Source organism: Alligator mississippiensis, chromosome 1 (genome assembly GCF_030867095.1).
Source record: "Alligator mississippiensis isolate rAllMis1 chromosome 1, rAllMis1, whole genome shotgun sequence".
In the NCBI taxonomy this organism is placed as follows: domain Eukaryota; kingdom Metazoa; phylum Chordata; order Crocodylia; family Alligatoridae; genus Alligator; species Alligator mississippiensis.
The window spans coordinates 181576090-181599468 of NC_081824.1; the positions used below are offsets into that span (position 1 = coordinate 181576090).

Sequence of the window (23379 nt, forward strand, 5' to 3'; positions counted from 1 at the left end):
TTTAGGCATTACATGCTGTTGTGAGATAATTTAACCACAAGAGGGCAGTGTGATCAATGGTTTCCAGTACAGGGTGAGTCCCATGGAAAAGAAGTCTCAGAAAATGGACTGGAGGTGGCACTGTGTGCAGTTCTGGCTTTTTGCAGGAAACCAAAACATTCAAGGAGGCAACAGGAGGATGAAACATGTCTGTAAAGCAAGCAAACGTGACAGCAAGAAAATGCCATTGTTTTGGATAATGGAAGTGACTACATCCAAAAGTGGAGAGGTTACCTCTTCTGCTCCTGTGACGGAGTACGCATGTCCTTTGACCAGCTTCTGAGTAGTGACTGCCTCTGTCTCAGCTGCACTTGTGATCTGGAAACACAGAGAAACTCAGTGGTTTGAGCCCCTGGCACGCCAGACAAACTCTAACAGGGGAAAGCTTTCAGAAGGCTCCCCTGGAGGTAACAGCAATGGTTCAGTGCAGGGAAGTCCAACTGCTGGTCTGTGGGCTGCACGAAGCTCATGCAAGGTTAAACTATGGTCCGCAGGCTCCCACCTGACCACTGTTCCTGCGTACTTCCTACTGCAGCAGTCACTTGGACTCTGGGCTCCCCCCTCTCCCTCTGGCTTTTGCTGCCTGCCTATGCCCCAGAGGAGCTGTGAGATCAGATAGATGTGAAAATAGCCTGAGTAACCAGGTGCGAATCGGTGGGGAGCAGGGAAGGGCAGCAGCACGGTCACACCTCCTTTGGCTGGGCAGAGTATGTGCAGTAAGCTCTGAGTTCACCGGCATGTCAGTGCAGCTCCTGCCGGGAGCTCTGCACGTGCTGTGATCTCTGAGCTAACCAGCTGGTCGGTACAGAGTCTGGCCAAGCCTCTGCTTTCATGCAGGTCCAGAGCACAGGGGGTAGGAACCATTGCTGTTGTTCACCCTCCTCCCTTCCTCCTGTCCCTGATGCATCCCCCTGATGAACTCACCAGCAGAGGAAAGGAGAGGAGGAGTAGTGCTAGCACTCACTTCCTGGGCTCTGGCACTCTGTGAAGACAGGGACTGAGCACTGGTACACTGCTTTGTCCCCACTTTTCCCCTATTGCTGAATTCAAGGGGCAGGAGGAGGGAGATGGTGAACAGCAGCAATGCCTCACCCCCTGGGCTCTGGAGCCATGCAAAAGCAGGGACTCCATCCAGATCCTGCACTGACGAGCTGGGGAGCTCAGAGTTTACTGGGATCCAGGGTCATTGGAGAGGGGCTGTGGTCACACCTCCTTCAGCTGTGCGGTGCAATCTCTCCACTCAGCACGTGCCCCACTCCTGAGGGGGGATGGCTGCACCCCTGTCACCATGATCCACCCAGGTGTGTAACGCAGGTCTGCAGTAGATATCAGACATCCAATTCTGTCCTTATAGTGCTAACAGCTAACGGACCTTCTCCTTCAGCTCTAGAAGACAAATCCAAATAGCTCAAACTAGGCACCTATGTGGTTGTTAGACCACAAAACCATTTAGGTGTCTAGATTTGCTAAATGCCCCTGTTTTGGCCCAAAGTGATCCCTCAGTGCCTAGACATGAACAACTGCACATGTTCAGAAGTGACACAGTTGGAGTAGCCAGGTGTTGCAGACATAAGTGGCAAAGTGCCTGAAATCTGCCTAAGTCTCCAATTCATTAGATACCCACAAAGCCAGCTTATTTTTTTAGGTACAACAACACCTACATGATGATGCCTATATGGCTGATCTGGACCTGACTCTAGGACAATTCCACCTAATTCTCATGAAGTATTTTTCATCCAGAGGTCTCAATGCAATTTCAAAGTGAGATAAATATCATCTCCACCCCGTTTTACAAATGGGGAAACTGAGACACAGTAAGGGTGATGTGGCTTGCTAGGACTGCTCAGCAGACCAGCCAAGAACCAACACCAGGACCCTCAAGGTTCAGTACAGGGATCTACCTTCTTTGCCACATTGTCTCTCTTTTTTTTGCTTTGTAACAGGATGGAGGATTTTTCTCCTGAGCACTGCAGAGACTCACAGAAAGGCCTAAGTGGCCACAGACTTGCTGTGCTTCATGAACTGTATTACTGTCATGTGTTTCAGCAGACAAGCTGTTTTTTTAAGAGCAGCATTTGGACACCAGCTCATCAGGATGGTAGGGCTGGAAGAATAAAAGCGACAACAGTTTCCACTTTGGAAACTGTGTCTTGCCCCACAAATCTTCCCTTCTTAAATCTGTCACTGTCTAAATCCACATACTTCTTTTTAGTGTTCACCCATTACTGCAAAAGTTATGTGGTCTTTAAAGTTGTGGAGGGGGAGGGATTTTTATTTATTTTATGGTTACAGTCTAATGGGGCTGGGGGGAGCAAAGGCAGACTTGTTCAGGTATCTCACTATAGCACCAGACATGTGAGCGCAAGCCCACATGCCAAAGGCTGCCCTCACTCAATTCAACCATAAAGGAGCAAATAGATATTCTGGCTAGAGTCAGAAGGTGGTCTGATGCAATGCTAACCCCATCACTCCCCTGCAAGCTGCTGACTACAGAAATTGCCAGGCTTTAACCATGCCAGCTCATTGAGCTTTTAGGCTCAAGGGGTATTTATATGCATGCTCCAGGAGGCGGGGGTGGAAGGGCCCTTTAATTAGACAGGCTCTGAGAGCCGTTCTAATTGAAGCGCCCAGAGCATCACGTGTATCAGTGTCCCTATGCTGAAAAATGGTGGTGGGGATGCTTTAACTAAAGCTCATTGAACAAGCTTTAATTAAAGCACCCCTGCCACCATTTTTCAGTGTGGGTATGCTGATACACATGACCTTGGAGTCTGCTGGAATACAGCAATTACCATGCACCAGCAGACTCGCTTAACTGAGTCTGCTCCGACGTGTTGTAATTACAGTGCATTGGACCAGCCTCGATGCACTTGTATAGGTGCCAGAGGACCTTTGAGTTGAATATCTAATGGAGACAGGACTCCCATATCCTGATCCATGCTCTTCCAGGTTGCTGTGGCACCTTGAACAAGTGCTTAGCTTCAACTGTTTCAACTGTAAAACAGGGATCCTGCATCCTAATTCCACAGGCATATTCGGATGCCAAACTAATTTGAATATTCATTAAGTGATTTGAATTTCTCTATCACCTTTCAACAGAGAAGCTCAGTGCATTTACTATCTCCCTTTCCAGTGAAGACCACTGAAAGCCTCAAACACTTTAAGGAAAAAAACACGTGTCAGATTCTCATCAAGTTGCAAACTAAAAATCCTGTGTAAGGAAGCGCCCCCTGTGTAGCAAATCACTTTTCCTGATGTGAAGTTTCCTCCTTTCAGTAACGCTCTGTTTTAACATAAACTTGGCAAAAAGGTTTAGTTTTAAAAAGATCAGCTTATGACATAAACTACTTACCCTGTCACTAAATAAGAAAAAAAATATCCATGATTCTTAGGAGAGTTGACTACCTCTTAGCTAACAATACTGAGAATGTATACAGTGATTATATCCTCAAAACTTTAATCAATCCATTGCTTTAAACAGGCAGCATTTTTGTTTTAAGGCTGTTTTTGAGCTTTTTCCTAACTGCTGCTTTATATCTGTAGCTAGTTTTTGTTTTGTTTTAATCACAGACTAAGACTTATATCCAAATGCTGTAGGCTGGGTTGAAAATCTTCTTGTTTACGGAAATGTTGTATGTCACGAGAACTCAGAATTTGGCCCTGACCATTTTCTGTTTAAGCCTTTTGAAAACCTGCCAGCAGTTACATGGATTCTTCCTGCATTTCATGTAAACCCTGGAGACAAATGCTGGAGCAACAAGGTAAAAAGATTTCTAAAGTACTAAGAGTTGGTGGCCTACAGTCCCAACTTTGCAGAAATTACTATTAGCAGTAATAAACTGGAATCTCTCACTGGATAGTCTGAGATTCTCTCTTTCCCAAAGCACAAGGCTAGGATCAACTTCCTGACAAACCAACAGGATTTATTTAATTCATTCCCACATACATTGGAAAACAAAGGCATGGTAATATGGAGACATAAGAGGCCACACACAGGTAATTATACAGTATCAGCACAGTTAAAAAGAATCTTTTTACCTCTAGAGAAAAAAAAGACTCGTGGCTCTGAAATGCCACTCTCTCACTCATCAATAATGTAATAGTTTTGCCTGCTCTGAAACCTCACCCCCAGCAAGGGGTTGGCTGGGCCAAATTCGCAGTGCATGAAATAGTAGAGAACCGAACTGGCCTTGGTGAGATAGCATAAGAAGTAGAAAATTGATAGTATTGTGCAGTGCCTGGCCACACCAGCACGCCCTCTGTTCCCTGCTGAGCCCTGCTGCAAGGGACCTTAACAGTCTGGTAGGAAGTGGGACTGACTCACGTCAATGGAGCATCCAAGGAGAGAGCCTTTTTGAAGAGCTTTCTGGATGATTTTGAACAGGTTGGGGGGTGCCTTCTGCAGCTCGTACCACTCTGCAATTCCACCTGTGAAGTCCTCAAAGCCTTCAGTGGTGGCTCCTCCTGAGAGAGCTTCATACGATCCATTCACCCTGCACAAAAGAGAACAAGAGATTTGTTCATCTCACTTTTCTTCTCTTTGATGCAGATCTTTGGCTGGTGTGAACTTGTCATAGCACCACCAGCTGTAGCAAAACTATGGTAGTTTGTATCTGCTGGGTAACTACTGCTTCCATATCTGCCTATCCTATGATGTCGAGACTGAAAGCCCAACCTGAGGCCCGGCATGCTGTATACTAGTTACATGAGTTCATATGTTTTGTTTAAACATGAAACGTTTAAACAAAACTCCTGGCTTCTAGGCCCAAAACAAGCTTCCGACTCCTTTAAAGACCGAGCTTGTTTTTCAGCTTATTGAAGTCAAGGATCTAGTCCTGCACATAGAGAGTACAGTTCCCTTTGCTACCTAGAATGATTCCAGAGATTGGAAAATTCAGTCTTGGGCCTCTGTATCACAGACTGAAATACTGCACTCTCCCCTCAGGTTATCAAGATAACAAGGAAGCTTGGCTGGGATTTCATAGATTCATAGAAGTAGGGTTGGAGGGGACCTGAGCAGATCATTTAGTCTGACCCCCTGCCCTGGGCAGGAATGAATACAGGGCTCTTGTGACCCCTACTAAGTTTAAGCTCAAATGACCCCAGCTAGGTAGTTAACAAGCGTTCTTTTAAAGACGCCTATGGTAAGAGCCAGCACCACTTCCCTTGGAAGTTGGTTCCAGATCCTAGCTGCCCTGAGAGTGAAGTAGCGCCTCCTGATGTCTAGCCTGAAACTCAATCAACTTGTGGCCGTTGCTCCTTGTTACTCTGGGAGGTGCTCAGGGGAACAGGGTCTCACCCAATCCCCTCTGGTCCCCCCTGGTAAGTTTATAGACAGCCACTAGATCTCCTCTCAGCCTTCTCTTGTGGAGGCCGAACAGGTTCAGGTCCCTTAGCCTCTCCTTGTAGGGCCTGCCCTGCTGCCTCCTGATCATGCAGGTGGCCCTCCTCTGGACCCTCTTGATGCTGGCCTCATTCCTCCTGAAGTGCGGCGCCCAGAACTGGATGCAGTACTCCAACTACAGCCTGACCAAGGTCACATAGAGGGGGAGGATCACATCCTTGGACCTGCTCGTGATGCATCTATGGATGCACGACAAGGTATGGTTAGCCTTGCTTACCGCGTCCTCACATTGGCGGCCCTTATTCATTTTGGCATCGATACTGACTCTAAGATTTGGTCATTATCAGTATTTTTTTTCATGCCCTAGACTCCCAGACAAAATGAGAACCAATTCTTCCTGATTGAAGAGTGGACACATCAGTGCTATCACTTCTAGCTTGCAGAATCTGTCAACAAATGTGTATTATAAACTCAGATGAAGCAGTCAGCGATGAGTTCCTGAGAAGCTTTAACAGACTGTTTAGATCAGTGATTCTCTACCAGGGTGAGATGCCCCCTGGCAGGACATTTCAAATGGGGATTCATAATATTAAAACCATGCTGACCTGTTGTGGTCTTTTTAAGTTCTTTGCAGCAAAAAAATCTGCTCTGTCAAAAAACAAGTGAAAATCTGGTGGAAAAACAAGTAAGAGCTGGCGTTTTCCAAGGGTTGCCTTGAGGCTAAGGAGATTGGGAACCATGAGTTTAGACTGACACTTTCCTCATGTGGTTCCAGATCCTCTATCAGATCTTCAGCTTAGGCATGAGGCTTTTTAAAAAACCAGCCCTTTCCTTGCCCTTTACTTACTTGGCGTAGGCCTTCTCCAGGAGGGCGCTCCAGAACTCGCTCCCCTCTGCTGAATGAACAAAGAGCAGCTCTCCATTTTTGGTGGGCAGCCTGTCATCAATCACAACATCCACCCACTCCCCAAACTGCCAGAACTGAAAAAGAAAGAGAAAGAGATTGTAAAGGACACTGGCTTTGACTCCAGGGCTATACTTGGATTGTATAGCCATGCCCTGACTGGCCAAAGCAACTGAGTCCCCTGTCAGCACCTGCATTCTCTTACACTTGCCTGGTTTTGTCTCTTTTCTCTCTGTCTGTCTAAAGATCACCTTAGATACTTTTTTTCTCAGTCTTCTACATCATAGGAACCTGCATTGCAACAGTTTTGCTTGGATGTTTCTGCATCACTTAGAACATGTAACAAGCTACATAAATGCTAAACACTTAACTGGATTCATCCAAACCCAAGACGACCCTGAATTTAAGATGACTCCCCGGGTTTTAGATTCTAGACATGGAAAATTATAAATTTGTTTTCCATGTCTAGAATCCAGTTACTGGGGGTTGTCTTAAATTCATCCCCTTACCACTTCTGCAGGGAAAGTAGGGGCAGGGAAAGCAGCAGGTGGGTGGCAGGCAGCCTGACCCAGGCCTTTTGTCCCCCACTTGCCACTTGCCTGCTCCCAGTGTTTCCCCCTCCTGACACTTGTCCTCCTCTGCTGCTTGCCTCCCCACCTTACCTTTACAGCTGCTCTGGCTCTCTCTTTACCAGGGGCATGGGAGCACTTGGCTGGACCAGGCAGTAGCAGTGGCTCCAGCTCCAAACTCCAGTCCCAGTCAGGGTCAGGGCTGGAGCCAAAGCAGCTCCCCTTGTGCTCCACATGACCCTTCCCTGCAATCCTCCCTGCTCTGTGTGTCCCCCTGCATTGTGTGCCCACCCCACACTCCCCTCGCTCCACGCTCCCCTTCCCCCACAATCTTCTACCACCCTCCCTTTCCCTGTATCTCTTCCCCTGTGTTTTTTCCCCGTACTCCCCTTGCTCCATGTGTCCCTTCATCCACAACCCGAGCTCGTTCTACATATTCTCTCCTACACCATGCACCCTTTCCCCAGTGCCTCCCCACCATACCACACGTCCCTTCCTCCTGCACTGTGTGCCTCTTCCCCTGAGCTTCCTCCACACTTGGCACCCCCTTCCCTGTGGTCCTCCTGGCATCATGTGCTCCCCCCTGCACTGTGCACCCCTCCCTGCACTGTGCCCCCTTCCAGCATGCTTCCTCCTCTCCACACATCCCCTACCTGTGACATGAGCCACTCTGGCCCCATCCGGAGCTGTAGCAGCTTCTTACCTGGCTTGTACTCAAATCTAAGATGCGGGGATCCCCCCATGCTGGGGGGAAGGGGGGAGCGAAAGGAACCTCATTTTAGATTTTAATAAATATGGTATTACTGTATACCTGGTTTAACTTAGCACCTGCAGCATGGATTTTAAGGTTGCTGATGCCTTCACTGAAGTTTGTGTTTGGGATGAGGCAACTTCTTTGAATGCATTTAAAAATCAAGCTGATTGTTCATTCAAGTGGCAATCTGAACTGGAACAGGACCTTTTGAAAGTTCAAGAAGGTTTAGAGAAGCCCCACAAGTGAGTTTTTCTGGGCAGGTAGATTTGCTAGTGCCAAAATGGTGAACAAGAAGCTGCTCTCCTGGTCCTTCTGGATCCAGTGATAGGAGGATGTCCTGGAAGGTGTGTTTTTGTCAGATGAGTAACCCAGCTTTGCGAACCGGAGAGACCATCTCCAGTTTTATGCCAGTGTGATCCCACTGATTTTACCTGAGCTACTTTTAGCTTATAACAGTGGAAGAGAGATAAGATAAAGGCCCAGGGAGTTTGGAAAGTTCAGAGTCTGTCAGCATCTGAACTTCTGGATCCTTTATACTTTAATCTTTAGAAACTGGTTGGCCATACGTTTGTAGTTTTTCACCTTAGAAGCCATGTGATGCCTCTGTTACTACCAATGATAAATCAAGTTTGATTATCGCCTGAATTGTAACTAATAACAGACAGACCTTGACTAAGCATTCAGAAGCACCACAGTACTTAGGACCCCAAGACTGACTGCCCTCATTCTGCCCTATCCCCATGATTCTTTCCAACACAATTAACCTGACACAGAAAAAAACTTTTGCCCTGGTGTGAGAACATCTGAGCAACTCTGGTTTCTAGTTGGTTGACAGATGATCCTAACAAAAATTAGTGATGAATGTACTTTGTTGCAACATGTGCCTCTAGAAGAAGATGCAGGACATGTCTACAAGTGCAATTAATATGCCTGAATTTTCTGCATAGAAAATTCAGGCTCATTAGACTGGACCTGAACGTGTGCCTGCAACAGGAGCAAATCTGCTCCCTATTATGGCAGCAGTTCAGTTCAGGGCTGCTCCTGCCCTACTCTGTCCCCCTCCAGAAGCCAGGGGGAGCTCCAGGCTCCCTCAGGTGCCAGCCCCAGTCTGGCAGAGGGCACTGGGGGCAGTCCTGGGTTGGCAGAGGGCACAGGGGGAGGTCAGGCCTGGGCTCTGAAGGGGTGGGGGGCAGGAGCTGGGGACAGCTCCCTGGAGAAGCTCTGAGCTGTGAAGCGCAGGGTTAACCCATGCTCCCCTGCTGCTTGGGCTCACCGGAAGCAATTTGATCCTGGTCAGCATCTACATGTGTGCTTCGGTGCATTAGTTGAATGTGCCATTTTCTAGTACCTGTATCTATCTGTACTAGAAAATGGCACATTAAACTAATCTACTGCACAGTAATTGTTGCACAAGTGTAGGCATTGATGCTTTATTGTGCATTAGATTAGTCTAATGCGCAGTAAAGCGTCTCATGTAGAGACACTCACAGTCAACTTTGCTAGCATCTGGTATATTCTCACTGCAAAAATACTGCTAGTTAAATCTTTTGGGTTGGAGAGAGCACCCTTCAGCTCCTTTGGGCTAGCAGGACTCCTTTTCTTGTCAGGAAGCAGGACATCTGACTTCTTCAGGAATGAAATTCCTGCTTCCCCATGCTCAGCTGAGACCTACACCCTTCTTTTTAACCATCCAGACAGATAACAGTTCATTAAACAGGGTTAGTCAAGGTGGTATTAGGGTCAGAGTCAGTCAGGGTGGGCTCCTAGATGAATCCTGCCAAGTAAGAATTCAAAAATGTTTCTCTTTTCTGTTATGAAGTAAGGGTGATGGGAACAGCCCTTGGTGGAGACTGCAGTCACTCCATGACAGACCATATTGTGTTATATTAATAAATGATAAACTGTATAATATTACTACAAAATATTGAAGTACATGGATTCAGTTCTTCAGTTGATGTAAATCAGCACAACTCCCTAGACTTCAATGGCAATGTGCCAATTCACACTAGATGATCTCATCTAATTGGATGCACAGGTGTGTATATGTGTGTGTCTGTGTGTGTGTGTGTGTGCCTGTGGGTACAGGCATGCACATACCTCACAAACTTATAATATTTGACCCTTCAGCAAAAGGCAAAGTCAAGCTTTCCCAAGTACCTGGAAGTGGAAGATTCCTGCATATTTGTCCTGGAAGCTCTGATCTTTGGGAACCACTCGGGCGAGAACCTCTTCATTCAGGGTGAGAGATGCAATGGCTGCCAGGAGCCAGCAGTCCCCTGTGAACACAACAGAAAGCATTAGACTTTAGTTCAGGGGTGGGCAATTATTTTGGGCAGAGGGCCATTTACTGAGTTTTAGCAAGCTATCCAGGGCCGCATGGGTAGCCCCGCCCCTTGACAGGTGCCCCGCCCCCTGGTTGCCATCTTGTGATTGGAAGTTCCGCCCCTAACCCCTGACCTTTGCCACCAGAAATCCCTCCGCTTGCCCACCAGAAGTACTCCTTTCAGTAAGGGATTTTGCCATCTCAGAACCAGAAAAATACCAAATTATATTCTAAAAAGTGAATATTTAAAACATTAATTTGATTTCAAAAAACATTTTATCCTGATTTACATGTGTTTGTGTAGTGTAGATAGAGGTGATTGCACAATAGCTTAAAATGAAGTCTTACTCTTGTATATTGTGGGAGGGTGGGAGGCATGGGGAGGTTGATATAGGTTTGTGAAGGGCTGTGGGTGTGTGGGTATGTGGGTGTGGGGGAGGGTGTGGGTGTGTATGTGGATATGTGGGGTGTGGGTGGGTATGGGGTTTCTGGGGTGCTGTGTGTGGCGGGGAAGGTGGCTGGGTTGTGTGAGGGTGTATGGGTGTGGGGTCTGCATGTAGGGCAGTGTAAGGGGGGTGTGGGTGCATGTGCATAGTGACGTGTACATGTGGGACTCACCCTATGAACACATACACACTGTCTCTCCTTCCCTCCCGTTCCTGACCCTGGGTACCAGCACAGGGCCTGTGTTCCCACAGTCCAGTGATGCAGCCAGGAGCCACGTGGTGCTTGCACAAAACCAGGGAAATGGCTGGGGGTGGGGTGGGGTGGGGTGGGGCTGGGCTGCTGGGTCCTGCTGCTGGCTCCCCCTGGGTCCTACTTCCCCTGGTTCCTGTCATCCTTGACAGGTAGCCAGGAGCAGATAAATATAAATTTTCTAAATTTTTAGGAGCCCCGCAGGCTGAATAGAATGGCTTGCTGGGTCAAATCCAGCCCACAGGCTGTATTTTGCCCGCCCCTGCTTTAGTTTCTGTCCTGTGAAAGAATATCTATTTGAGATTTAAAGGTCAAGCAAGAATTTGATCCATCAAAGAGATTGCACCCCTGCTTCATCCTATGCTTTGCCTGAGCAGATCACTGAGGCTAATCACCAGGTAATCACATACAAGCAACCAAGTCAAGGCCTAGGACGGGATGAAAATTTTGCTGTGTAGCTTAAACAGAAGTGTTGCTATGGTGATGATGGCAACACTAAGTAATAGCTAACAGGCACAGCCCCTTGTATCCATACATGGCACAGAATTCAATACACTTTACAGAAAAGTACAACCTTTCTGCTGTGGGATCGCTTCACTCATCCCTGAAGTGAGGCTGCAGCAGGGATACACACCAGCAGCCTCTACAACCAAGTAAGAGCAACATTAAGACCCAGCTAGACAAAGCCGTGGCTGGAATGATCTAGCTGGGGCTGGTCCTCCTTTGAGCAGGGGGCTGGACTAGATGACCTCCTGAGGTCCCTTCCAACCCTCATTTTCCAGGATTCTATGAACTGATGTTGGTGAAAGGTGCTTGATGGCCAGCTCTGGTGAACCACAGCACAGGTAGCAGCACTGGAAGATTCTGCAGGTGTGTCTCAAATCTGATCTAGAGACATCACTTTTTGGGGTAGAAGAGTACTTCAGACAGCTCGGCCCATTCAGTTCCAGGCTGCTGTGCTGCATTTACCAACTGAGGGCGGCATTTAGCTCTGGGTGCTAGGTACAAAAGCACCATTTAGTTGGACCCTCCCATGTATTTAGTGAGGAATGAAACCTATTTCAATAGTTGTACCAAAAAAGAGGATGCTTTTCAGGCAGTACTGACCAACTGTATAAAGGCATTTTAAGGAAAACTTGGTGTTCATTGTTCATCTACACTCAGGTTAGGGAACAACATAGGGTAAACCAAAGGGTGGCAGCGATAGACACAAGCAGAATCTGTAAGTATGCATGTCTCACTGCATGGGCAAACATAAAACAGAAAAACATGTGTTTTTCTCCCTCCTCTCTGGTTCATAAATGACTACTGTTGTGCTCCTGTATAAATCAGCTTGCGGAACTGACTTTCGCATGACTCCAATAAGCAGCAGTCTCCTAAATAACATTGATGAATGAAGTCCTTTGATCACAAAGTCCTTATTTGCCTCTGAAAATTCACTGAAGCTTTCTTGCTCCTGGCCAACACTCCAGACACTGAGACCCAAGAACTGAGAGCCGCCACTGTTTCTGAGTGTCACACTCCTGGTTGTTCTTTCTGGGACCAAGCCAGAGTACGCTGTGTTTGGACGCTGGGGCCTAACAATCAACATGGTACTTTTCCAATCCAGATGAGCCACACACCTGCTGGCTGAGGCAAGGGAGAGGACAGCATCGAAACAAGTACTACATCCTGTTTTGAAGGTATGTTAGCAAACAAGCCACCGATTTGACCAAGGAGAAATCACCTCTCTGTGCTGTGACAAACCTTTTAAGCAGTTTGTTAATGTGGTGGTAAGAACAATAAAGAGCCTGGTGATCCTGCACCACCCAAGAGGAAATACTGCTCCAGGGCTTAAGAAAACACCCCATCTTCTCCTTTGACTGCCCCTCTCATATTCACTTTTGTTTCTTCCTTCAATCTTTGAGGGAAGGATCAGGTAATCAGAGCAAGAAAGTCTCTCTCAGAACTCCTAGTTTCCATTGACAGCTCGGCCACTGCCTTGCTTTAGAACCTTGGGCAAGTCCCTTAACTTGTGTGCTTTAATTTCTACGTCTCTGAATATGTAGCACTTGTAGTCCTGCTCTGCACCCAGAGGTTAGCAGGAGGCCTGCAAACTAGGGGCATGTCTACACAAGATGTTTACTGTGGAGTTAACTAATTAACACCAAAGTAAATGTCTCAGTATCTACATGTGCAATGCTATTAGGCAGGAGTAAACTAATAAACTCTGAAGCAACTGTAAATACAAATACCTTATTGCTGTGGAGTTCTTTACTCCACAGCAGTGCATGTGTAGACACTGATGTGCCTGGCTGGGGCATGAGGGTGCTCCAGTGTGGGGGGGGCTGCCTGCTGGCTCGCCCCACACTGAAGATCCCTGGTGCCCCAGCCAGCCCATCTGCAGCACGTTGAGCTGGGGAGGAGCAGCCCTGAGCTGGCAGGCTGACCTCCAGGTTTCCCTACCAGCCTGGGCTACTCTGACCCAGCTCAACATGCTGTGGTCCCAGGTGCACGTTTAAATAGCATGCCCAAGAGCAATAAACTCCAGCACAATATGCACTGAAGTTTATTGCTTCTCATTAACTGCACATGTAGATGCGCCCTTAGGTGTGGAGGGCAAGATGACTGTGGTGTCCATGGCTCACGATGAGAGGAGCCAGTTACAGTATTGAGTTAGTCAATGTCAGATAGGGCAGTCCGATGGCCAGCTGCCCGCCTCCACTGCAGTCAAAGGCTGAGTGACTGTGTCTTTTTAACTTTGACCCACCTTGAGTGCTACCTTCCAATGAACTTTTGTATCACAAAGAGCTTCCTTATGAAGAATGCAGGGACCTTGTAGTTTCCCTGTTACCTCTCATGCAATTTCTCCCTGGTGACATCTCACCATGGCTAGACTTGTCCCAGGCTCCTCACTGCCTCTCAAGACAGGGATGAAAATTTTCAGATTCTTCTGCAGACTCAGGACCCAGTTCCTTTACCTACTTCCAGTCTGAAAGGGGTTGAAATGCTAATAAAGCTTCCCAAAAGCCATTTACAAACAGGCCACTTTAACTGTGGAGCCAGCACAGTTGCTAGGGAGCATCTCCAGCATCTGGGATTTTCTACACTCCTAGTATGCATGACACTTACTCCAGATTAAGCAACAATGAACAAGAATTTCCCATGAGAGAGCACAAAGCACTCATCTCCTCTGCAGCATGCTGCATCTGCTCCCTTCACAAAATGGCACCTGCCCTTGGAGACCCCTTAGATCAGAGGACAAGAGGATAGGACTTACAAAGAGAGGCTGAGAGCCATGGGACTCTTCAGCCTGGAAACGTGCAGGCTCAGAGGTGACCTGGTGGCAGCCTATAAGTACGTAAGGAGCGTGCATCAGGATCTGGGGGAACACCTGTTCACCAGAGTGCCCCCGAGGGACGACAATGACCAGCGGTCACAAACTCCTCCAAGACCGTTTTAGGTTGGACATAAGGAAAAACTTCTTTAACTGTTCCCAAGGCCTGGAATAGGCTTCCTCCAGAGGTGGTACAAGCACCTACTCTGGACTCCTTTAAGAAGCGTCTGGACGCTTATCTTGTTGGGACCCTTTGACCCCAGCTGACTTCTTGCCCCTGGGGCCAGGGGCTGGACTCGATGATCTTCCGAGGTCCCTTCCAGCCCTCATGTCTATGAAATCTATTAGTGGGAGAGTACATAGCAAATCATAAAAGTAATGTAGCCCCAAGAACCACAGAGGCCTTCTGGAATGTCACAGAGTTATGGAACAGGTCAAAGGAAGTGGCCAAAAGTTAGTGGAAGTCTGAAGTACATTTTTTAACAGGCTAAACTGCCATTTGTTACTGTCCCTATAATATGGGGGCACTTGGCACTTACCTCCTGTCCCTATTATATGGGGCACTTGACACTTACTGAGAAAAATCCTATCTGTGGAGGGGAAAGCTGCAGGGCTCCTTTTAACAAGCTCTTTAGGCCAACGAGTGCAGCACTGCAGCCAGGGATCAGAGCAGCCCCACGCCATCCCCCACACAGCTGACCTGCACAGAACAGCCGTTGTTTCTCCTTCAGTTTTTCTACCCAGAAATCCCCAAGCAAACACTGTCATGAGCCTGGAAACACACAATTGGAAACGTGTCCCCAGAGATTCTTTCCTCGTGGAGGATACTGGTTTTTGCACAAGGCTTGCTTTCTTACCCGTCCGATTGGGAGTGTGTGGGGGCCCTGGCTTACTCTTTTCTATGAAATCTCCAAAAGTGACAGTATTGAATTAAAATATTTTTGGTCCAAAGAGAAAATGGGCTGAGGGAAAAGACAGGATTTAAGGATATGAAGACCTCTCCCTAAAATCCAGGGGGCAATTGGCAGCTACACTGATACTTCGGCCTATCATCCCTTTTATCATACAAACACACAGTGAAAGAGTTTCTTACCAGTCATGAGAATGGGGGCAAAGGCAGTGAGCAGGAGAATAACTGGTGGGGGTGAACTTTTGTCTCCGGAGTGGCTGGTTCATTACAGCTGAGCTGCCCTACACAGACTGAAACCAGTAGAGTGCTCTCCACTGCCAACATTACTTGTCTGTCTCTGCCCGCCCCCCAGACACACACTGTTTGGGGACATGGTGGGGAGTAACCCCCTTCCAATAACCCCTCCTAAAAGAGATGTCATTGCCCCCCCTGAATATTTTTTAAAGAAAAAGTCTGAATTTCCTTTCCTTCCTGTAGGGCTTTGGACCCATCGTGTCCTCATACCTAGCGGGGTCACCTGCACGGCAATCCAGAGTTGTACATCAAGCGCAGCATCTAGACAGTGAAAACATCCCAGCTTTGGCAATGGAATTCAGAGCCTTTCTCCTCCAAACATCCAGTACAAGTCTCATGTGTTGTGCAAGCAACCAGAAGTCATTGTGTGACAGCCAGACAATTGCTTCATGTCCAAATCACCTAAACCTACTGTTTTATATTTACCAGGATCAGCCATATTAGCAGGGAGGCCCAAACCCAAATGGATCAGGGATACCCTAATGCCCACCAAATGAGGTTTGTCAAAAGGGTTGCATGTGGAAGCTGCACCAGTTTTCCAGAGGTTTCCACCCCCAGAGCCCATCAATCGGAGGCCTTCTATCAGGACTTAGGGCATGTTGACAGAGCAGAATGAAAGTCTACCCATGCTGGATTTACCTGGATAGTTCAGGTAACAACAGCAGTAAGGGTGCTGCAGCACTGATGTCAGGGTGGGTTAGCCACAAGACTTGTATACCTGCACTGAAGTCTGGGCTACCACAGGACCACTGCTATAAGGCTACCTAGGCCAATGCTACCACAGGTGTACCTACCCACATGGCAACTGCACCATGACTTTGCTGTGTAGATGGACTCCTAGTTCACAAGTGACAGACACGTGCTTGTGATGAGAATACTTTGCCCAGGTAGAAACAGAATTTGTAAGGTCCATCTGATGGCAAAGAGCATAAAACCATCTGGCTCCCTGGCTGCAAAACGAAGAGCTGAGGCATAGCTGCTGTAGGCACCTTTGTGTGCAGCTGACCTGGGCTGAGACAGTTCAAGGCAGATTCTGTATCCCAGGCTTGTGGTTACTTCAGTCCAGAGGCATATGTTCCCTCTCAATTGCTCAACCTGCAATATGACCCAAATTTGAACACAGCAGCCTCACTCTCACAGCACTACTCCAGAATTCAGCACAGCCTTGCATTCAGGGGCTTCACAGTGCTTTAATTAATGTAAATGGGCCAGATCCTGGTATTGTTGAGCCCAGCTGATTTATTTCAGCAGAGCCTCTAGGCTCATAAACTGAAGTCTCATGACACTGCTGTGAAATGCTATTGTTCCTCCTTGTACTCCACAGGAAAGCAGTACAAAGTGACCAAAGTGCAGTTGACCTATCACCTTGTCTACCTGCTGAGCAGTACCTCCCTGCCTGACAGACTGAATTTGGCATCAAATTCTCCTCCCGGTGGGAGAGGTCAAAAAGGGGAATTCATGGTTCAAATTCCAGCTGGCAGTGCCTTTGGTTTGACCCTCCTCTGCAGTCCCACAAGAAAAATGAGGGGTTTTACCACCCCTCCCAACCCCCGGAGCCTTCCCACCTACAACCCCCAGGTTGCTCTAGGAGCTGCCTTCCAAGTAAGCTGCAGAGGAGACACTGCAGAGTCTGTCTGCCGAAATTTATACTGGCTTCCTCTGTGGTTTTGGTGCCAGACTGCATGCAGAGCCCAAATTTGTGGACCCTTTTGAAGTGGGCTTCTTAAAAGTCCAGTGGATGTAATCCAGGGAGACAGCACTCTCCCTGTTCCCCTCGCTAAGGTTCACATCCATCTCAGCACAAGCAGCAGGAAGAAGTACAGAGCCTTTTTATGAATGGAAGGCCAAGTACTGAAACCTCCTTGGGCAGAGACTGTCCCTGGTCAGGTATAACCATTCCAGTCACTGGAAATCTGGGCATGTAATTTAGAGCTCATATAAGTAAAGATGCTGGTAATGGAGTCTAAAGATTTAACGGTGTAACAGGAAGCACTTACCAGGGACACTGCTGCATAACCTTGGCATCAAGAGTGTATCATCTTGTGCAAGGGTTTAGACAGAGCAGTGGCTGTCAACCTTTTTAGACTCAAGGTACTCATTAGACTTAGGGCACCCCTCGAAAAATGCCAGCTTACTTGTTTTTTGACTACAAAAATAATACACCAATTCATCTGTTGCAAAGAACTCAGAAAGACCGCACCAGGTTGAACTAGTTTTAACACTATGGATTCCTATTTGAAATCTCTGGGTGTGCACACCTACCTCTGCAGAACCCTTGAGAGAATCTCAAGGAACCCTGGTTGAAAACACTAGGATAGAGAATGTCCCAAGAGATCATGGGGAGTGCCAAGCTGACAGGTACTGTGTGGGATGAACTTGGACCACCTGACACACTTCTAGGGCTGCAGAAATCCTATTATAATCCCACTAGCATTCACTTAACTTCATGGTACAGCCAGCAGAACACACGTTTCTGGATGATGCCCTGGTCATCTGGGAAAGTGTGTCCTCCTTGTGGTCCAGGTCTATTCAAGCCAGTGCAGGGCGTTCACTGTTAGAAACACACTAGCAAGTGGTTCTTTTTTCATCATCTTTCCTTCACATGCATCATAGATTCATAGATTGTTAGGGACTGGAAGGGACCTCGCAGATCATCAGGTCTAGCCCCACCCTGCTCTAGGCAGGAAGACAACTGGGGTCAAGTGACCCCAGCGAGTGACTGTCCAGTCTCCTCTTGGAAACCACCAGGGTAGCTGACTGCACCACCTCTGGAGGGAGTTTATTCCACAGTCTGGACACCCTGACTGTGAAGCAGTTTTTCCCGGTATTAAGCCTGAAGTGGCCTTCCAGGAGTTTGTATCCATTGGTCCTGGTCTTCCCCAGGGGTGCCCCAGTGAACAGTTGTTCACCAAGCTCCTGATGTACTCCCCTGATATAGCGGCAAGCTGCTATCAAGTCCCCTCTCAACCTTCTCTTCTTTAGGCTAGAGGCCCAGGTCCCCCAGCCTTTCCTCATATGGCTTGCCTTGCAAGTCACTGATCATATGGGAGGCTCTTCTCTGGACCCTCTCAAGTTTTTCCATGTCCTTATTGAAGAGCAGTGCCCAGAACTGTTCTCCTTGCCTGCTTTTTATACACCTCTTGACTCATCTACCTAGCCTAATAATTCTGAATATACAAAATACCTGCCTTGAGATGATCAACCAATAGTTGTCAGGGTTTGGCTTACTGTGATCTGTCCTACAATACACTCCTCTCACACTGAATATAAAGCACTCAGGAAGCAGAACGTCCCCATGAGTTATTTGCAGGGATTTAGTGGAAGTGTGTGTGTGTGTGTGTGTGTGTGTGTGTGTATTAATCACTTGTTTTAAAGGAAACCACAATAAGCTGCTGCAGTTGGTTTTGGCTAGAAAAAAAGTGATTCTGACAATTTGCTTTTCACACTGTGCTGGGAAATCCCGAGACGCCTATTTGGGCAATCCCATTTGCAATATCTTCCTTCTGTCCACATGGGATAAGGATAGAGACCTTTTGCCCATGAGTTTAACAAGCGTCAGTGCAATGTTAGCATCAGATCCACTTGCAATTCTGCACGTTTGTGAGAAACCGTATCTGTGTACAGAAGATTGTTGGCAGAATGTTAAAGAAGAACGTGAGGCAAGATCCCTGTTAGCAAAGACTCAGTTGTTCATAATATATTGAATCTGAATATCCCCAAAGTATTTCTTCTTACAAGACAAGGCCCAAATTCTGGACTCTGCTAGAGCTGCTTTAAGTTTCTTTCATGCTTTGGCAGAATCATGCTGGCCCCCTGTGGGGAATTCCCCTGGACTCATGCATGCCATGACGCACTCAGCCCTACACCATGCTCCATGCAGCTCCTAACACACGGGCTGCAGAAGGGGATGGCCCAGGAGCACAGGAGGAGGAAAACCCTCAGGGTTTTGTTCTCCAGCTATTCTGTGCTTTGGAGCAGCTCATAGGCAACTCTGCAAGCCAGCTGTGAATTGAAGCAGTGTCTGGGACTGCACTGATTTATGACAAGGGCTCCCCCTGCAAAGTGTGGGGATTCAGGAGGTTGTGATATAGCTCTGCTATAGGTCATGCTTCCAGCCTCCGGACTGGAACACTGGCCACTGCACCTCTGTACCCGGTGTGCAATATTCTTGGGCCACTGGATCCTCTACATAGACCCATCCCCACAAATTACTTCTAATGAAAAATCCTCCTGTGAACCTTCAGATCTTGATTCAAGCAAAGCAGTCACAAAATGGCCCGTATTGTTGCTGTAAATGATGATCCTGAGTGAACTCTCCAAGGACGCTGAAGTTACTGGCAGGCTGCTCAAACTTGTTTATGGCATCTTCGAATCCTAATGCACTTAGCATTCGATTTCTTCCTCATCTTAGTATCTGCACCAGGCAAGTGTACTGCTGAATGTAGCAGGCAGATAGAAAAACAGCTATGTGGGGTGCAGGGCATCTAAGTCTACATATATGTTAGGGCTAAAAAAAGCCCTAATCAAGAGTTCAGGATGCAGCTGATCAACTAAAGATAGCCTGCAGGCTTGTAACCGATGTCAGGGTATACAGTCCAACATATGAGGGTTGCAGTGGCTGAAATGGATTGTGACATCCAATGATATATCCCTCTCCCATCAGAAGCACTTGACAGGAACACTCACCTGTGCACATAATACGTGTGTGCTGTAATGCATATTAGATTGGGTCAGGAAGGGGAAATGGATGGGTTCCTCACAGCTCAGTAACCTGAGCACATAAACACTGTGCATCTAATTCTGCAAATTCACCCTACCACTTCTTGTTCTTTCAAGCATTTTTCTAGGGAGGAGATGTGTGTACCTAAGCACAAATGAAAGATAGCATATTGTATATGTTCCATGTTGTGATACCATGGTGACTTTTTCTTGAAAAAAAATGAAAAAGCGTACAGAGTGAATAAGCTTCCTCTATGCAATAGCTGCTGTTTCCTCTCTTCTGTCATGAGTCACTACATCCCATTTGATGGGTTTCTTAGCAAATACCAGAGCTGATATTGCTAATCTAAATACAATCACCATCACAGCTGTAAGAATGTTTCAATTAAAAAAAAACCCCTCTCTTCTGGAAAGGAGAGGACTAACCAACCCATAGTTGGTGGTTTTAAATATCTAATAAATTGTACAACTGGTTTAGATAGATTTAGAACTGTTTGACTATTTGTGCCATACTGTGAATACATAAGGGAGAGGCTTCTTCAGTTCAAGCGGTAATGCTGCATTTTTAACCTGAGTTCAGCTCCATCACTACTACACTTTATGACATTCTGGATAGCAGTGATGTGCAGCTTAAAACTGTGAAGCCCTGGGTAGTCACAGATTTGCCACAAAGTAACCAACATTTCTACACATTTCTATGACAAAAAAAAACCCTCATCATAAACTTCAGAGATTTCAGAACAGCATTTGATTGTCTCCACCATGATTCTGCCTGGGACACTTTAAAGTGTTCTGGTATTTTGTAACACAAATTATCATCATTGAGGCTTGAGGCCATGACCTGAACAAATGGCTCAACACATACACCAATGTCTAACTAGGATGAATTTGCTCACCTTTACTGTTTGGCACTGCAAATGACTATTAGAACAATGAGCATGTGTACAAGCAGTTGATGGGGTTAACAATCAATTCTGAAAAAAAAGCAAAATTCAGAACTACTGCAACTCAACCTGAACATTACTTTTAGAGCAGTAATTCTCAGCCAAGGCGATACAGCATGCTGGGGTGCTGTGAGATCCTTTTAAGGGTGTTGCAGACTGCTGCACAATATTAGCACTGTTAGGCCTGCAAAAACCTACATGCTATCTACAGGATAAACCCAGAGGGTGTGTCCTGATGAGTGTGCATGCACAAGGGTGTGCATTTCCCATGGGACAAATAGCAACAGCACATATTTGTGTCACTGCTATTTGTACCTGGGCACGCCCCTGCACATGCATGCCCTGCATGGCAAATTGCCCTGAGTGGAGTAGGGGAGGCTGGGACCAGTGCCTTTGCTGGCCCCAGCAGCCTTACCTGAGGTCCTGGGGGCCTCCTGCGGTAGCAGCAGTGTTGAGCCAGCTACTCAAAGCCTGGCCATCAGCCAGAGCATGGCTCTGGCTGGCCAGGCTCCCTGTCTGGTGGTGCACACTGCTGTTGCATGCGCTGTGCCACTTTTTTAGTGGTGGTTTTTTTGACACTTGGATCTCCTGATGTCAAAAAAACCTGCTGCACTGCTAATTAGTATCATGGTAAACAGGTACATGTGCTCTGCATGCACATTGGGGTGCCTCAAATGGGTTTGAGGTGCCACAAACTGCACGTGTGCACTCCTCAGGACACACCCAGAGATTTCAAACAGGGATCCATAGTGTCCAAACTATTCTGACCTGCTGTGGGTTTCCTGAGTTCTTTGCAATAAAAGAACTGCTCTATTATTTTCCATAGTCAAAAAATAAGTGAAAGCTAAGAGTTGGAATTTTTTAAGAAGGGATACTTTGAGTCTAAAAAGGTTGAGAGCCAGTGCTCAAGAAGGCAAAGAAAAATGAGAAAGGAGTCTATTATACGCCTTGTTGATAATAAACAGGTTAACAGGGAAACCCAAAAGAAAAACAAATCTCTGAGACTGACAAGTGCAAACCTGCATTGTCATCCAATCCAGAACTCTCCTCTGTGGGGCTGATCTATAGCAGTTTCAATGGCCTTAGGGGCATCCTGAAGTGGCTGGAATACAAAACTCAAATTTCTTACTCCAAGTCTACTACATCTCCCTGAAATAGCCACTCCCTAGACCTTAATCTACCTCTGTAGTTTACCTTGGACACTTCACTCCTGAAACATGCAGGAACTGAGGTAGTATAAGGTTTGTGGCAGGCACAACTAGAATGAGCCAGTCCCTAACATGTCAGAAGCAATGGACAGACAGCCCCTTATCTGATTTTTTATCTAAACAAAGGCCTGTTCAGCAATGTTGTGTATGCTATTGTAACTCGTTTTTCTTCGTTTTTATGGACTGTGCCTGCTTAGCAAAATGACTCTTTTCCAGTTGTACAGTAACCCACTGGTTAAGAAACCCAAAACACTTCACTGCACATATAATTCCACCTGGGGAGTAGAGGAGAGAAAAAAACCACGCACGACAGATGTTCTTCACCTTGCTTGAGGCACTGCTGGAAGGTGTTCAGACACAACAGTGATGAGCCCACTACAAGAACTGTGGCAGAAATTTAGCAGAGGTTAATTCATTCAGTGGTATTGTGTACAACAGAAAAGGAAGACACAGTCCTCATCTGGAGCAGCTTTCATGGTCTGGAGCATCTTTTATAGGACCTTTAGTGATGTGATATGAAGAGAGATGGGAAAAGGAAAGGAGAGTAGGCAGCAAAAGAGAGAATTAGACAATAATTTAAGAATTCAATATGAGATGGTGCAATGCAGTACTTGGTCATCTACGGTAGCCTCAACTGAAACCTGAACATAATGTGTCTTACCTAAGGCTCCCTGGCAGATATCTGTGCGGGTGGCACCTCCAACAATGAACTGAGGATTAGAGCACAGCTCCTATAAGTGAAATAAATAAAGCATTTAATAAATAGACAGGCTTTGTACCTACACTGGGGGCTTTCATTATCTTTCTCCTTGCAGATAATCCTACTGTATCCATATATGTGGCCACCAAGTGTTGTGGTGATTTCCATTACAATACAACAAAACCACTAAAGGAAGGCAACATCAGAGAAATGAAGGAGATCAAGAACAGAGAATGGTACTGACACCACACAGTAGGGAAGGGCCATTATGTCAACAGGTTTTCACCAAGGGTGCCATGTGATTGCTAATCTCTATCAATCCATATACATAGACACGTGTGTGAACAAATTAACCTACCCTTTGGTTTTCAATACCACATCTGAAAGACCCCAATGGAGTTAATTGCAAGGGACTTCTATGCACTTTGGAATGACTTACAACTGAGTTAACACTTCTAGTATCTTAATGGGTATTTGGAGGAAGCTTGAAAGGAACAGGCTGTTTATATCACCAGGTATGGAGACTGAGTAGTACGTTGCACAAATCACTCCCCATGTTTGCACTCCCTACTTTGCTAAGGAAAGCAGTTTTCTAAGGTGACGCATTATAACTGTGAAATGAATGGGCATTCATTTCTAGTGGTGGAAATTTTCCACGG

General features: G+C 46.7%; 1 protein-coding gene across 1 annotated transcript in view; it reads right to left on the minus strand.

Moving 5' to 3' along the window:
- The window catches only part of CAPN2 (calpain 2), a 53616-nt gene that overhangs the window by 27194 nt on the left and 3043 nt on the right, over positions 1–23379 (minus strand). The window contains exons 2-6 of the mRNA XM_006276635.4: positions 22682–22751; positions 9768–9886; positions 6231–6364; positions 4364–4532; positions 274–357 (exon numbers count right to left, since the gene is read on the minus strand). Of these exons, the coding sequence (XP_006276697.1) occupies positions 274–357; positions 4364–4532; positions 6231–6364; positions 9768–9886; positions 22682–22751 (576 nt within the window). The remainder of the gene's footprint in view (positions 1–273; positions 358–4363; positions 4533–6230; positions 6365–9767; positions 9887–22681; positions 22752–23379) is intronic.